Source organism: Protomyctophum bolini, assembly GCF_963924005.1.
Source record: "Protomyctophum bolini genome assembly, chromosome: 12".
NCBI lineage: Eukaryota > Metazoa > Chordata > Actinopteri > Myctophiformes > Myctophidae > Protomyctophum > Protomyctophum bolini.
The window spans coordinates 29361103-29377455 of record NC_137873.1 but is presented as its reverse complement, the minus strand read 5'-3'; the positions used below and the strand labels follow the sequence as shown (position 1 = coordinate 29377455).

At 41.2% G+C, this 16353-nt stretch overlaps 1 protein-coding gene across 1 annotated transcript; it reads right to left on the bottom strand.

Annotated features, from left to right (window-relative positions):
- Positions 1-4192: 4192 nt before the first annotated feature.
- kncn (kinocilin) lies at positions 4193-9542 on the bottom strand (the record flags this gene model as incomplete). Its single annotated transcript, XM_080778497.1, has 5 exons — positions 4193-4389; positions 6354-6447; positions 7015-7089; positions 7255-7323; positions 9395-9542. 5 exons carry the CDS (start codon positions 9540-9542, stop codon positions 4344-4346), a joined length of 432 nt encoding a protein of 143 aa, XP_080634623.1. The 3' UTR covers positions 4193-4343.
- Between the last annotated feature and the right edge of the window lie 6811 nt (positions 9543-16353).

Below are 16353 nucleotides of genomic sequence, written 5' to 3'. Positions count from 1 at the left end.
GTCTTCACCGCAAGGTCTCTCTCTCTCTCTCTCTCTCTCTCTCTCTCTCTCTTCAGCAGTTTCTCTTTTTATGGTCTTCAGCTGTGACGGTTCTCCATGGCAACCCACGACTAAATTCACAATGAAAAATTGCCGGCACCTGAAAAAGAAGATGCATCATTGCTGATAAAAAATGACATCCCCCCTATTGTTGTTTGACATGGCTACTCATTGTAATCCCCTTGGGCTATACAAAAGACACATGCACTATCATTCACCTGACATCGAGGTAATTATCACAGAGCATACATTTTCCTCGAAGACATCCTCCAGTGATTCTGCATGCTTACACCAAATAGCATCTATATTTTAAATGTAAGTGAATTTCTGCAGAAAACATAAATGAAGGTGTAGACTATTAGTATGGCCAGCAGTAGAGAGCAGTAGAGCCTCAGATATTAGCCTATGTGATTTTAGTACCAACCAAACCATTCATATACCCTTTCATCCATCAAAAGAACGCCCCCTCAAAATCATTCCAGATGAACAGGAAAAATGTCTAAATCAAGCAAATGCTGATGACAACATCTAGCGTTTTCTTTATTTCATTTTAAAGAACACAATGAAGCCAATTCATTCAAGTATTGATTGTGGATTTGTTTAAATCCCGTTCAATAAATCACAAATGTTATTTCACAGATCTGCTCCAGAACAAAAATAATAATAATCTTACCCTTTAGGCTGATGTTCCGAGCACTTTATTCGGTTGTTTCAGCAACATGGATTTATGAAACGAGGAATCTTCGTCATGGTTTGCGGGGTTATATCTCAAACGGCACAAAGTCATGACAGTCGTTAATCAAGCCAAGACAGCAATTAACAGGCTATGACAACGGGCTATGAATATGACTGTTGGCTGCCACAGAAAGGCCATGCGACCCAGACATTTCGGGGGAAAAAACTCACTTTAGGTGCGATGGCTTCGAATTATGACATATAAACGCAATGTGTATAAATACGACAGCTAATACGACGCGACGCCGTTCAGACGCGACAGTTCCATTCAGAAGCATACCACGACTAAGGTTAAACTACCGGTATACTGTCTAGGCTACTCTAGCCTAATTGGTTCAATTATTTTTCTTGCAGTCATTCAAAAGTATTCAATTGAATTTGATGTAGCCTATCCTGCACCTTCCTTCCATTCAAAACTGTGCACCAGTGTCCGTGTCTCCTATATCTCCCCGAGTCCCCGCTCCGTCCTTTGTAAATCGCGTGTGGAACCTGCAGGGAGGGTTATAATGGAAGGTGGATAATGGAGGTGAGAGTTATTGCATCGAGTGGACAGCTCCTGGTGCTGAAACGCTGTGACGCAAACCTCACAGCCACTCGGATTTAGCCTACTTGTTGCTTATCGTAGGCTATGCACTCTGCATTACACAAATTATACTCCCAATATGTTTTTGCCCAGGCAATAGCTTATTTTATTTCCAAAAGATAGCTCACATAGACATAGTCAATCCATTACGCACACATGGGTCCCCTGACCCACATGCCCTTGTGGTTTGTCACCTCTGATTTATGAATGACATGGCATCAACATGGCCAGATCTTATGAACATGAATAGGAATCCACTATGGGCGCCATCCTTCCATAAATGCGCAATTTTCTTCATTTGGAAATTAGGCTCCAATTGTGTGAGGCGTGCGCCTTAATAAATCATTCAAAGAAAACCAAAAGGCAGCTGCAGCACCAAATGAATGAATGAAGTCTGGCGGCACTGAGTCTGCATGGGACAAAACCAATAGATAGAGGTTATCAACCTAATTTATATAGTTTCAAGAGCCATGGGTTTGTACTTGAAGTCTTGAGCTGATAGTCTGATAGTAAACTGCACACCTTTGACAGAGTCATACAAGTCTTTAATCTGACATGTGTGTACCTCGGAATAAAGGTTATTACCTTTTCTTTCCTTTTCGTTTCATCGTAAAAAAAATATCGACTGAAACAGATGATTCCCTGTGGCAACCCCTGATGGGAATCAACCTAAAAAGAAGCACACCACAAAGCCATCAGTCCATCAGGCTTCTAACTAACAACCAAAGCTTGACCCAAGGCCCAATTTACTATTTAAGACATGCATGTTGACTATTGACTATTGTCTCTTGACAATGAACATCCTCACTTCATTTCACTACTTATTGCTGTTATATTTACTGTACCATTACTGTTAAACTGTTCCCATTCATGTCCATGCATGGTGTCTCTCTCACTACTGCTGCTTTTTGTTTAATCTTGTATATTATTGTAGTAATCAGTGGCGTGCACACAGACATTTAGAGGGGCAGGTGCTCAAGTGAAAATAGGGCACCTTGTGCAACCCGTGGAACCGGCCGGTTGCCTTAATAGTGTGAGATTTATAGATTTTGGGGCCTAAATAATATATTAGAAGCTTTTTTTTTAATCAAGAATTGATCAATGTCACCATGGTCCACATACTGTACAGTGTACACTGTACAAAAAAACAAAAACAAAAAAACAAAGGTCACATTGCTGTCCAGAGGGAAAAGGGCAGGTACTCTAGCACCCCCTAGTGTCTATCTGTGCACACCACAGGTAGTAATAGTATGTAGTGTTAACCATGTTTGACTCTGCGTCCCTATTTTGGGCATGTCATTCTATACCGTATTTCAAAATGTCTCCAAGATAGCAGATCTACAAGCACACAACGTATCACAATGTGGCACATTGTGTGCTCTTTGAAGAGTTTGAGAAAACTCAAACCACAGCTTTAAAAGTTATAATTAGATTGAACACAATGTTCAAACCCCCTGCCTCTGAGACCAGGGACACACACATTATTCAGCATGACACCACATCACATTGAGATCAGCAGTACATTCTCCCCCACGCTGTTTGCCATGCAGCAGCCATTCTGTTTGTGCTGTCCTGAATATCAATGCATTGTTTTTCGCTGTGTGTGTGTGTGTGTGTGTGTGTGTGTGTGTGTGTGTGTGTGCGTGCGCGCGCATGTGTGTGTGTGTGTGTGGGAGGCGTGCAATTTGCAATGCGCCTAGATGTTATTGCATGTGTGCACGCGTGTATTCATTTTAGTCATCATTACTTACATGAGAAAGACCAAAAATATAGATAATTATTTAAGAGCTCAATCATCCCATGATGATCATAACAATTTCTTGATTGGTCCTTGAGTACATTGTGTGATTATGTACTATGAGCTGCTTGAGAGGGACTGTACATTCTCTGCTTTAGGTTGTGTCAAGAGTCGTGTGAAGAATACAAGTAATATACTCACTGACACATTATACACTAAGAGGCCATAGGTTGATTTCAGCTGTGAAAGTTTAATTGTATAAATAAATACCTAGGATAATGAGATGAACTCAGCAGATATCATAAGGAGAACGGAAAGTCCCTGTACATGTAGCTATACTGTATATATTATAATAAGTAGACAAAAGGGGATCTCATTATCATCTCTTTAGGTACCACAACACCTAATTAAATGAGTGGCCTTAGTAAGTGGGTGCGACTGTGCGTGTGCGTGTATGTAAATGTATAGTGCTGTAATAAACAGAAAATAAATTGTATTAGGAGAGAACTCAGACAGGCTAATGGATAAACAAGTGAAATTGGAAGTGCAAAAAAACAAAATATGCATACATAATTGGAACAGGAACAGGAACCCTCAACACAGATTATGACATTTTCTGTTTACTAATGAGCTGGAGAGAATCGGAATATAGAGCTTTAACCTTTTAACAAAAACATTTTTCTTTACAAAATATCACTTAATGTACATCCACTTTAAATAAAATGAATAAATTGTACTGTGCATAGTCACATTTTGATCTTACGATGTTTCCAGTGGTGGACAAACTGAAGTATTGAAAAGTACAAATTACAAAATAAAATTATGAAGTAAATTGCAAAATACATGTTCAGAAATGTCTTCAGATTAAAGATCTACATCTACAAGTTCACAAATGTGTGTGCGATGCGTTGTGAGCTTGTAGATAGTCTATTTTCACTATTATTTGAAATGGGGGTCCCAAGAGTCCCTTCCTAGAAATTGTATGTTGTCAAAAGTACAATATTTCTATTTAAAGGAGTGAAAGTCATTATTTGCAACAACAACAAAATAAACTCAAAAACATAACTACAATACTCAAGTACAATACTCAAGTAAATGTTAATGTCCACCACTGGTCATTTCTGTACGAGCAAAATGGCCGCTGTGTGAATATGGTCAATTGCCAGGTGAGGTCAGGAAAGGTCAGGTCATTGCTAACAGATGACATCATGGCTGAGACAGATGACATCATGGCTCAGAAGGTGACTGCTAAGGTTTCCTCCGAGATAAGACGTCCGGCATGTCTGAGGATGTCCTGCAACAGATCAAAACATACAGTACATGAGTTAGGCATGAGAGAGAAGTATAAGAGGGAGTGTGAGGAAGAGAGCTTGTATGTTTGAGTATACACGAATGATCTACAAGCTTGCAGATCTGCTATTTTCAAATAGGGATGAAGTGGTTAATGCATGTTTTGTAATAATAAAAGTAACTACTTTTTCAAATAATTGTAGTGGAGTAAAAGGTATAATATTTACCTCTGAGATGTAGTGGAATAGAAGTAATTTTACTGGAAATTGAAAATTATAAGTAAAGTAAAGATTCCTCAAATGTATACTTAAGTACTTGGTTACTTTTACACCACTTCAAAGAGATGCAGTCGTTAATGTCCTGCAAGGTGGATAAAAGACCCTGTCAGGACTCAGGAATCAACTCAGTCTAGAATCTGGGTTACCTGGCAACAAAATCCACTATGACATGATTGCAGATCATTGTGTGCCTGTGTAACGGGTCATTTATACTTAGTTGTGTGAGCTAACGAGGCTATTTTCGCTATGCGACATGGCACACAACCAAGTATGAATCACGTACAATGTGCCGCCCCACCATGATGGATGTGTACTGTGTACTCATCAGAGTGGTCATACCGACTCCATTGCGTACATGTGCAAAAGTGCTCAACCTGTTCTCAACCCTTTCAGGCCGTGACCCCCCAGAATTTGAACTGGGGATTTTGAACACCCTGATAAGCACTTGGAATGTAGTAGTCGAGGCGTTCAATTAAGAATTTAAATATTGCGAAAATAATAGATCTATAAGCTCACAACGCCTTGCGTTATTTGACAATTTGGCCAATATTTGAGTTGGCCAAGTTTTTGCATGTTGATTACTTTAGATTTATTTTGATTTATACATTTTTTTAAGGTATTATAAAGGTCTTAATAGTCCTTAAATTGTCACTTATTGTCATCTGGGGAGCCCCCAAAAATCATTTTTCCCGACCCACAGGTTGAGAACCATTGATCTATTCAATACCCTTGAAGAAAACTGTGGTTAAAAACCGAGAAACTAGTAGAAAAAGTAGAAAAGTATGACGGTATGACCACAGTACACACAACCAAGATGGAGGTGCTGTTACATGAGTCTGGGTCAGGTGGCACGCTGTTTCGTTTCTACACTCTGATATATGTATATATATATTCTTTAACTTATAAGAAGTGGCATTTCTTAAGTAAGTAACAGAAATGCAGATCACTATTATCTTATGAACTATTCTGGTTGTTCTTCTGGAGCTTTTGTCCATAATACATGGGACTCACAAGTTTATCCTCTTCTTCTCTGAGACCCTCAACCAATCGTCATCTGCCAGACACAATGGAGCAGAGGCAGAAATGATGAGTTAAAGTCCAGTCCTCAAAAGGGAAATATGACTGATAGAAATAGTAGTGCTTGAACATAATCTAATCAGTAGACTTTAAAAACATCTAAAAACTGCCACTGAATCCCATTAGAAAGCAATCTTTGAGAGCTATCGCTGCAGATAATGCTGCAGTTAGTATTTGACCCTTGCAGAGAAGCAAAATAGTATGTTGCGAGAGAAAAGCAGGCCACGTCACATCCAAGGAGCACAAATCATCCCATTATTTTGGAGTGCCACAGAAACGACTCTGGGTCATCATGACAAAAACAGACTCTGGGGTACCATGACCTTGTAGGTATGAAATAACAGCTTGAGCATACTAACGTGCATCAATGGAAACTTCTAAAGTCACAATTAACCATTCCATACTGGTGTGTGTGTGTGTGTGTGTGTGTGTGTGTGTGTGTGTGTGTGTGTGTGTGTGTGTGTGTGTGTGTGTGTGTGTGTGTGTGTGTGTGTGTGTGTGTGTGTGTGTGTGTGTGTGTGTGTGTGTGTGTGTGTGTGTGTGTGCAATGTTTGCAATGTGTCAACATGTTATAGTGTATGTGTGCTGTGTGGCATGTGTTTGTGTGTCATACCCCTCATCAGGGTTGGCCTCAGCCGCTGGGCCTCCTTCCACAAAGGTTCCCAAACGGCTCTTAGAACGTTCCAGGTTTAGCTGGCTCTGAGTTCCTTTGAGAATAGGAGAACAGATCAACCTTTCATAAAATATTACATTGCATAAAACACAATGTCAACACAATATGGACTACGAGTACGTCGAGTAATATAAATCTTTTGCAAAAAGCACATGTTGAGGGGCCATATTGAGCACACCTCCACTTTCATTTTAACCATAGGGTTGCCAACTTGCCACAAATTTGAAACAATTTACCATATGACGTAAAAATGCTATTTCTCCCCTCAGCTTCCTCAGGTCCTGATGGCAGCATCACATGAGTTATACAGCCGTAGGTCACCTGACCTGGTGGAGATATTATCTCCACCATTTGTAGTTCTTATCTATCTAGGTTTGGCTCTTGACTTACTCTTACCTGCACCTATCCTAAGTTTCACCACTGCTGTTGCTGCTATAACACCTGCATTTCCCCCAAGAGATCTTATCTCATCAGATCTTATCTTATCTTATCCTAAGCCTAATCTATACGAACTATTTCATACTACAACAATGTCACATTATAATATTTCATAATAATGAAAATCTGTTAGTCCCGGAGGTCAGTGAGGTTTTACACTCACCTTCCCGTCTCATTGCTTCTGCTGGAAGTTCAGGTCCAGGAGCAGGGACAGTAGGCTGAGGCCGCACTCTGTTCCCTGTGATGGAAAACTATTGAGTCTCATGGTGGCTTTTGACATGGATGGAAGAGATTGATTTTCTTTATGTCATGGATAAATATTACATTTTTCCACATTTGTCTATTAAGCAATAATGTTGGCAATTTTTTAATTGGCAAATAATGAAGAAGGGAATTTAATTACCAAACATTGGCATCATGTTGTTGAGGTTAAGCCAGGCTTTTATGAAGGGATATACAGATATGAGCAGGCCTGCAAGACACAAAAAGGTTGATTTAATAGATGACAAACTAACACCTAGCTCCGTTTGGAACCTCTATATCTATATCTACGCTGCTACGCTTCTCGAAGCTAAAGCGTAGTAGCGTAGATAGGCCTATAGAGGTTCCAAATGGAGCTAACTAACACCAAATGTTTATAAAAGTTTAATCTCTTTCAGTAACCAATAGGAGACTTACTTTCTCAGACCACTTTAATTCTAACAATGGGACAGTTCGATTGAATAGTTTTCATTATCTTGTATAAGTTGATGATCAGTTCAATTTAAAAAAAAAGTACTACTATTACTACATTTGCCTCATAACAGATAACAAACAAAAAACTGACATTCCACCAGTGTCTTCCAAACCAGATAAGATTAAAGGGATATTTCACTGTCAAACATATTTGGGGTCATTTAACGTCTACTCAGGATTTTGTGTGCAACCCAGACAGTTTTTAAGTTGTTGTTACCCACCACACCCCTGCATGAAAGAAAGCATGGCCCCTCACACATTAGCACCAGAACCAGGCATGCATGTTTTAAATTAGTCTAACATAGTTAATAATATACATGATGTGCATTTTTGAGAACTTTACGCATCGTACCATTGTCAAGAAAGTGGATTGTCAGCAATTTGTTATAACATTGCCAGTGAGAACAGCATTTGAAAAGGTGTTGTTATGTAAATGTGTCGAAAAGGGACACTTTTGTTACACTTTTCACTAATAAAAGAATAAACTGTGAAAAGAACCTTGGGAAAACAAGTATTTCTAGAAATAATGCAGGAAAGGTACAGGAAAAGCCTGAAGTGTAGGAAAGGTCTGATAACATGAATATCAAATAGGTGAATACTGAAACAAGCAACTTAAAAACTGTCTGGGTGCACACAAAAGCCAGAGTGGACTGAAATGACCTCTCAAGCATGTTTGAAAGTGAAATACCCCCTTTAATAAAAGTTCAGGAAACAGCAGCGTGCTGGGAGGATGCAAGATTAGTTTCCTTAAACTGGCATCAAATTTCCCCAGAGTCCCATTGAAGACAGAGCTGAGGAAAATGGCTTCCCACATGAGATCAGTGTTGTGCCTCAATGCTCATTTACTCCTGTGCCACCATGTAGTGGAATCCATTTATTTTTGTCATGAAAATTCATATACTGTGCCTCGAGACGTATATGGAAAATAAAAAACATGCATGGATAGACTCAATCTTGACAAAATATCTCAAGCATACTTGAAGACGAGTTGCTGGTCCAAACATTTTGGCTTTTTATTAACATTTTGTAATAAATTAAGTACATTGATTTTATGGCCCTCTCCTCCGTTATTATTTTTGAGTGCTCGGATCGCTCCTCTTTTTCAAATGTTGGTTCCCGTTGATCCTCGAAGCACCAACCTAACTCAACTTTTATTTCCCTTGAGAACCTGGTTGATTTCTCTTTCACTTTGCATATTCATTTAGTTGAGCAGATCATTTGTAATATAAAGATGAGATACTACAGTACATCTACCACACATAAAAACATTTTATACCGTAGATCAAAAACCATTATGCACTTAGTCTCTAACAAAGAACTCCATGTAATCCTTGCCTTGGCAGACCAGATGAATGCACTGCCCCCTATACGCTATCAGGCGACTTCAGTTACCATGTTGTATCAAATTAACGCATGGTCACTGGTGTGTTTTTCAATGGAAGGTTGATGGAAAATAGCATTGGCCACTGATCTTTCATGTGTATTTTCATAAATATTTGGTTTTCAACCTCAATCATATGAGCATATACCTTCCTCAACCCACACAATACCATCAGGACCACATTGGTCTTCTTACGTTTGATATAATATTATTCAGGTCACTACTACAGGCCCAAAGTAATTTCTATATGGCATAAGAAATTAAGAAAATAAGATAATTGAAAGTTCTGGGAGATAAAAGTCTGGCAAAATAAATCAGCAATTAGGACATTCCACTAAATTAATAATGAAACACCTGCCACAAGTACCGGTAACCATGATGAAAGTGTGTCAGTTGATTCTGAAATGGACATTTCACAAACACTCACCCAGGCCCCCTACTCCCAAGAAGATGCCCCCGACAGCATCAGCATCACACTCCCTGGACACCCCGATGAGGACGCAGCCCGCCACGATGCAGAGCATAGCGGCGGCCACCCGCAAGCCATGGTACTCCCCTATACTGACTGGGTTCATTCAGCAGGCGTGCAGGCCCGCCCCGTGCTGCCCAGCTTCCGGACACACGCACGCAAGGACCGACCCTGACACACCCGTAGACAGATACGCTACTTTGACATGGGGCCCTCAGCACAGCCACCTCCAGCTCCAGTGTCACGTGCATGGACTGTGGCGCCTCCCTTCTGCCACTCTCACTGATAAAGGAACACTTTCTCTGTCAATGCGTCCGTCTCCGTTCTTCGCTGCTCAAGACTTCTCATGCATCTTTAAAGATGGAGCTCCGGTTTCCAACGCTGCCAAAAATTAAAAAGCTTGTGGCATTCACTCTTATGACAGTGGCAGACACGTAGGCTACGCAATAAATCTGATCACAGCTGACCCCCCTCCTTCCGACTGGCGAGGCAACACGCCAAACACACTGGCAAACTGTAGGCTATCAAGTAGCCAGGAAAGCGCGTCTAATTCAATGTAGGCCTACCTACCTATCAAATTACATTTTGATACCATCAGAAGCTTATCAGGCATTGTGCCGTGTGATGTTAGAAGAATAAATGTGGAGTCACAAACAGCTATGTGGTCTCACACACGTGGAATGTGTAAGTGAGGTACGTAGCTATGACAGCTACTCTCAACAGAGCATGGGGAGAAGGAGAGAGATAGAGATTGTATATGTACTGTTAATGTGATTCATCTATGAGCTTGAAGAGAATTTTGAATGAAAGGTTCAGAGTCCTCTGCGGTCAGGGCCCGAGGCCATCCGCAAAGGCCTCTAGTTGCCATAGGAATAGCATATCCATGGCAACAGAGCAAGGAGGGTAAGTGGGATTAACACTAGCAAATGGGGTAACAAATGAACTTATGCTGTGGAAGAGATGTATTTTCCTGTTCCAGAGGAGAAGATGTTATTAATAATTAAATATGAATGGCTTTCATTACACGAGCTTGCTCTACATCCAATTAATTACTTGGGGGCAGGGTTGTTTTAAGATAAGATGAAGAAGCAGCCTGCATATACCTTCTAGCATGTCTGCTCAAGGCTGCTGTAAAAAACGAGTATTGTCAACCTGTTGTGAGAGAAACCCTGCCACTGAGCCAGGCTGTTTCAATCATTCATGCTAAGCTCTGTTAGCTCACAGCCTTTTTTCCTGTGTTGGAATGTGTAGATAAAGGTGACATACCGTCTGTGGTTGAACTCTGTAAAGACACCTGTCTGTGTAGATATGTTTCTAATGCTTCAATGTTGTTCAATCTTTCTTCACTTTTTCCTTCATATCAGATTTTTATTAGGGCAGGAATTATGTTTTCACCACTGTGAGTCTGTCTGTCACTGTGAGCAGCTAATCTCGGCCAACTCTCGACCGATCAGCGGGAAACTGGGACTTCCAGTAAATTAAAGGGGCATTCCACTCATTTTCAACATTGTACTATGTCATTAATATACCTTAGAGGTGGAAATAATAAAAAGTCCCCCCATTCTGTGTTTCCTAAAACTGGAGATCTGATCCTCACCGGGCTTCTCTATGCATGCATGCTTGGAAAATGTCAAATGTTTGCTCAAACTGCATGGAGAGATTTATTCTTACTGAACACGCGGTCCTGCAAGAAGATGTTCAACTTGTCCTCTCCAGCAGAATGGGCTGATATAAAGTCAGAGGCAGGCATGGTTGACTGTAGGGTGCAAAGTGTGGATGAGGCCGGATTAAACGGAATGAGTCGAACTCATCCATGCATGCAATCAGGTTCTGCACACACTGCTCATCTTCTCGCATCCATTTCGGGCCACTTTCCGTGTGCTTCCTATTGACTTATTTTCGGGTGACAAGAGTGTTGTGAGCCGCTCTTATGCAGTCCACATTGTTAACATTTCTGGGGTGCACCAGCAGCTGATTTTCATTTTGGAGGATGGAGAGCCAGCCAGCCTGTCTTCATTTTGCTGCCCTTGTTCATTGTACATTCAACCCACATGTCCCAGGCCATGTTGCAATAGGGGTTACCTGTGATGGACTGAGTGAAGTTAGTACGAAGGAAGGCAGAATATCAAGATTCTCTGTTACCGGTAGATTAGTTATCAGCCAGCTGACTCATAAGTGCCTCATACATCAGCCTCAGGGAAACGCAGCCCCCTCATATAATGCTTGCCTTTCAGTGCACAATCAACGGATCAGTCAGCAATGACTCCTCCCGCGACAAGTATATCTCCTCAAGTATCTCAGTATATCTCCTCACTCACTCCCCTTGTAGCGCACTCATCGCACACTGTATGAAAAGGACCACTGACCACGGTACTTGTCTGGGTTCTCTGCCTTAAGCAGAGTGGTGAGGACGTACACAAGATGATCTCCCAGAGTAAAGGCAAAGGGCATACAATTTGTGATACCTGCACCAGGGCCAGTTGAAGAGGATGAGGATGCACAGAGGTGGAGTCAGCTGAATCGCATGATTCAGAAACCAGTGACACAGAATGCTCTGACACATGTGTTTTGTGTTTGTAAAAATTACAAACCCCAAATAAATTGCTTTCCTATTCAAAAGTAATGTTTTCACGCTACTGGATGGTGGCCATCTTTTATAAAGGGTCCATGGAGGTCAAATTAATCATCAAAACATTGTTGCTGCAGAGGATGGTCACAGAACCTTAGTAGGGCCTACTAATTGGGATGGAATATGAAATATCAGACAGATCAGTCTTGAACACATGACTATAGAGATACTGTGTAACGATTTAGCCTGGTGGCGCTATAACAGGCCGTTCTGGAACACACACACACACGGACAGAGTGCAAAACATAATTATACTCTCTCCCCATGCCTTCGGCCTGTTGGAGACAATACAATACAAATCAAATCAAACTATAGAAGAAGTGCCCCTGGGCCTTCAGGTTGTGGCCTCCTGGTGGCGCTATAATAAGCCAATGTGAAAAGGGTGTTATTTCTTCTGGCAATTGGTTGATTTGAGGCATTTTGTTCCAACAATGTGTTTTGCAAAAAACAATAGCTGTACACAGACGGACGAACGGACGCACGCACGCACGCACACACACACACACACACACACACACACACACACACACACACACACACACACACACACACACCAGTGCACGACGAGTGCAAAATATACTCTCTCTCCATGCCTTCGGCCTGGTGGAGAGTCGAGACAATAATAAAAATGCCCCTCTCGTCTCCTCTCCATACATAATAAGATGAAAATAAGACGAACATAATAATCGCCTACCGTATGTCCTAACAGGAGGAGTCCATCCCAGATAACAGGTTTGTAGAGCACACAATAAGTTACTGTGTTGAAATGGAAGCTGCCAGCTTGATTTGTCTTCTGAGGACTTCTAAAAATCATGACCACATGGCAAACAGCAGCATCTAGTGGTCAGAGAAGGTGTCCCATGAGACGCACCTTCACCAAACTCGATGCTGATTACCAGAGTAGCGTCCCCACTCCACAGTCAGCGGTCATTTTGCAGCCACAAACTTACCACCGTGTCAAAGCGGCAAAGCCGTTTATATATAACTCTATGGTCAAAACGCCCCCAGCTCGACATTGAGTGAAGATTTAGCATTTTGTTGTGTTCTGCAAAACTGGTGTTCGAACTTAGGTGAGTGTTTGTCAGAGCCACACATGCACATTTGATTGTAATATCGTGGGGAAACATAACAGCCTAGCTCTGGTCCATAGCCTTACTGCAAGGCAGCAAGAGCAGTAATATGGACCACAGCTAGTGCTACAGCCTATATTTTGGTGGACTGGCCTGGGAACTTGGGAAGGGTTTATTTCGCATTAAAACAGTTTTAATTCCCTGTATTTAAAAATTCATATAGCATATAACACAAACGGTATTATGCCCACAAAAGACGGCAACATATGTAGGCCTACCTACAGAATGAAGACAAAACATACGAAAACGTCACAACAAACAATCAATCATGGAAGGTTAGGCCTGATGAGGGAAGCTGAGTTTCAGTCAGTTTAGCATACCCCACTGATGTATTTGTATGCAAGTAGGTAGGCCTACTCTTTTGACAATAAATATAGCCTAGAGGGTAACCTCTGACCTCACGCATCAGTTTCACAAACTTTGGCCTAGTCCTCAAAATCATGTAGTGCATGTGGGGGCCAATAAGGCTTGAGCAAATTCTAATTTGTTAGCTATGTCTTGCAGTTCTCTTAAAATTATGAACAATAGCAGCCTGGATGTGCATGTTTTGGGTTATTTAAGGGAACCTGTTGTCTGTACAGACAGACAGATGACTGTACTATCAAGTGCTGCCTAAAGGCATAAATCCAACAACTTGAACAATGCTGTGACGCCCACTGAAAACATTCATGAGCCTTAAGCCAGGTGACATGTTAGGCAACCTAAACAACATTACACGAACAATGATCACAGGGTGAAAAACCTATGCTATGCACATCATTTATTCAAATGGCAAGTGTCGTGGATCCTCTCCTTCTCTCACAGCGCTGTTGAGCAATGAGCTGTGCTAGTCTCCGAGCACCGTATGAATGCATTGCTCTTAGTCTCTGCAGTGAATTCTGCCATTTGGGCAAAACTGAGAGCTAAGCTAACCAAACATGAATACGGTCACAAGATCCACCAAAACAGCCGTCGTTTTGTAGCATAATATGCCATCTGTGTCAAACAAGTGATGCTCTGGACAGCACTGAATGGCCAAACAATGGCCACTACTTTTTTCTTCATGGCATTGGAATGTCATGACAGCAGCAGCAGTCATAATGAACTGCTGCTTTAATGAAACAGCAGAAAAGCCATTCTATTCTTTAGTATGTCTGATACAATAGGCCTACTAGTGTTTCGCAATAGAATACAAGTTTCCTTTTCAATAATAGTAGATGGTAGTTATTGATTTGAAACCGCTTGGTTTTACTGTGCAGTCTTCATGGGATATAATAAATATATAATAATGATCTTCGTTTATGCAATCGTTTTGGTGGCCTGAAGACACTGCAATTTAAAACCATACCTTCTTGTTTGTAGTCCCTGGATGCCTGAGGCCACCTAGCTTCAAGGAAATGTGCAAGGCGTTAAATAGATCACAAGCAACTCCTTTGACAGCTGCATTTACACAAATTTGTCTTTGATAAACAATCTGCCTCTAATCCCCTCTAAAAAAAAAAACCACACACCTGTGTGATGTGAGGGGAGCTCTTATTATCATCAGAATCTGCGTGTTCACCTTCGTCTTCAATGTTTGTGTTAACGCAATGTTTATGTTTGCACAAACACTCAAAGCTGGCCATTCATTGTCAATGGCATTCAATGCTTGTGTTGGAACAATGTTTGTGTTTACACAAACCCTCAAAGCTGGAGATAGGAGGGGCTATAGCACCCCTCAAAAAAAGAATGGATGTTTTGCTTGTTAAAAAAAGTGAGGGGCGCTAATAGATTAAAGTCTAACTCATGTTGCTATGATTAGGTGATGTAATGGTGCTGTAAAACAAAACAAACACTCTCTTTATTGTCAATGGCGTTTTTAATGGTTTTTTTAAGCTAAAAACAAACCTGTATATAGGAGGGGCTAGCGCCCCTCAAAAATGTTGTAGAATCACCTTATGTCTGGGAATTTCTGGGAATATATGAATGACGCCGATGACGAGGGGAGATTCCGCCAGTGCCTGGGGGTTTATTGTCGACGCCTTAATATACAGTAAAGAGGCACCTAAGAAGAGAACTAAGAAGACTCTGAGACTTTAAGACTTTATAAGACTCAACTGATTATTTAATACTAATCTTATCGCGACCCTGGACGATTGCTGCCAGAACTACCGTAATTAACTAGTTTGTCCCAACATTAATTGTTTCAAAGAGATCGCAGGCACAATTAAAAAGAAAATAACAAAAAGGTCTGATTTGTAAACATTAACCTCAAAGTAAAGTAAATCCCCTTGTCTACGTGCTACATGTCTTAAGCAGTGTGTCTACGTGCTACATGTCTTAGGCAGTGCGTCACCTGTCATGTTTCCGGTCCTGTCATCTGTTCTGTGCCTCTGTCACTCCCCCCCCCCCCCCCCCCCCCCCCCCCCCCCCCGTGCCTGAATTCTTCTCGTTCCAAACAACCTTTCATTCCAAAGTATGGGTTAGAGAGTTGGTTTCAAGGCCTATCTGGTCCACACACCCATCTTTCAGCGGTTGAGGAACAGGTAGAACCAGAGCCACAGGTGAGCTGTATGCAACATATGGGCGTTACCGGGGCAGCCCTTAGCCTGGCTTCAATATGCATCTCGGAGAGTGAGCACCTCGAAAGACAGAAAGGTATGGGTAACCTTAGAAGTTGCCTCATGTTGCCTTATATGATAATTCACCTTTAGCCCAAATTCTGTTCAGACGTCTGCGTTATCGCCTTGAGATTGATAACTGCAGGGAAGGAGGATAGTGGCAATGTCACATACACCTCTAATGAAGCCAGAGAAATCCATTCAGTGTTTGTTTTGAACTCCAAGTGGACTTGACCTATTACAGTACCTCTAATGATGGCATTGCCACAGTAATCAGATTTTTGTACTTGCCATCAATAGTGGTTGCAAAGATACAAGTCCCATAGTGGGAGTTCTGGTCTTGTTTTGGTTCTTTTTTTAATTAAAAATAAAGGAATCCACAAAACTAGCTTCAGTATTTCTACCATATAGCGCAACTTTCGTTAGAACCCTCTGTCACATGAAACAATTTTTTGTGTCCAGTATCACTACACCAGCAGCATCACAAACCCATAGTTACATGTGACAGAGGGGTCAAAGTTGAACGAAAGTTGCACTATATGGTAGAAATAGGTCAACAATACAAATGATGCTAGTTTT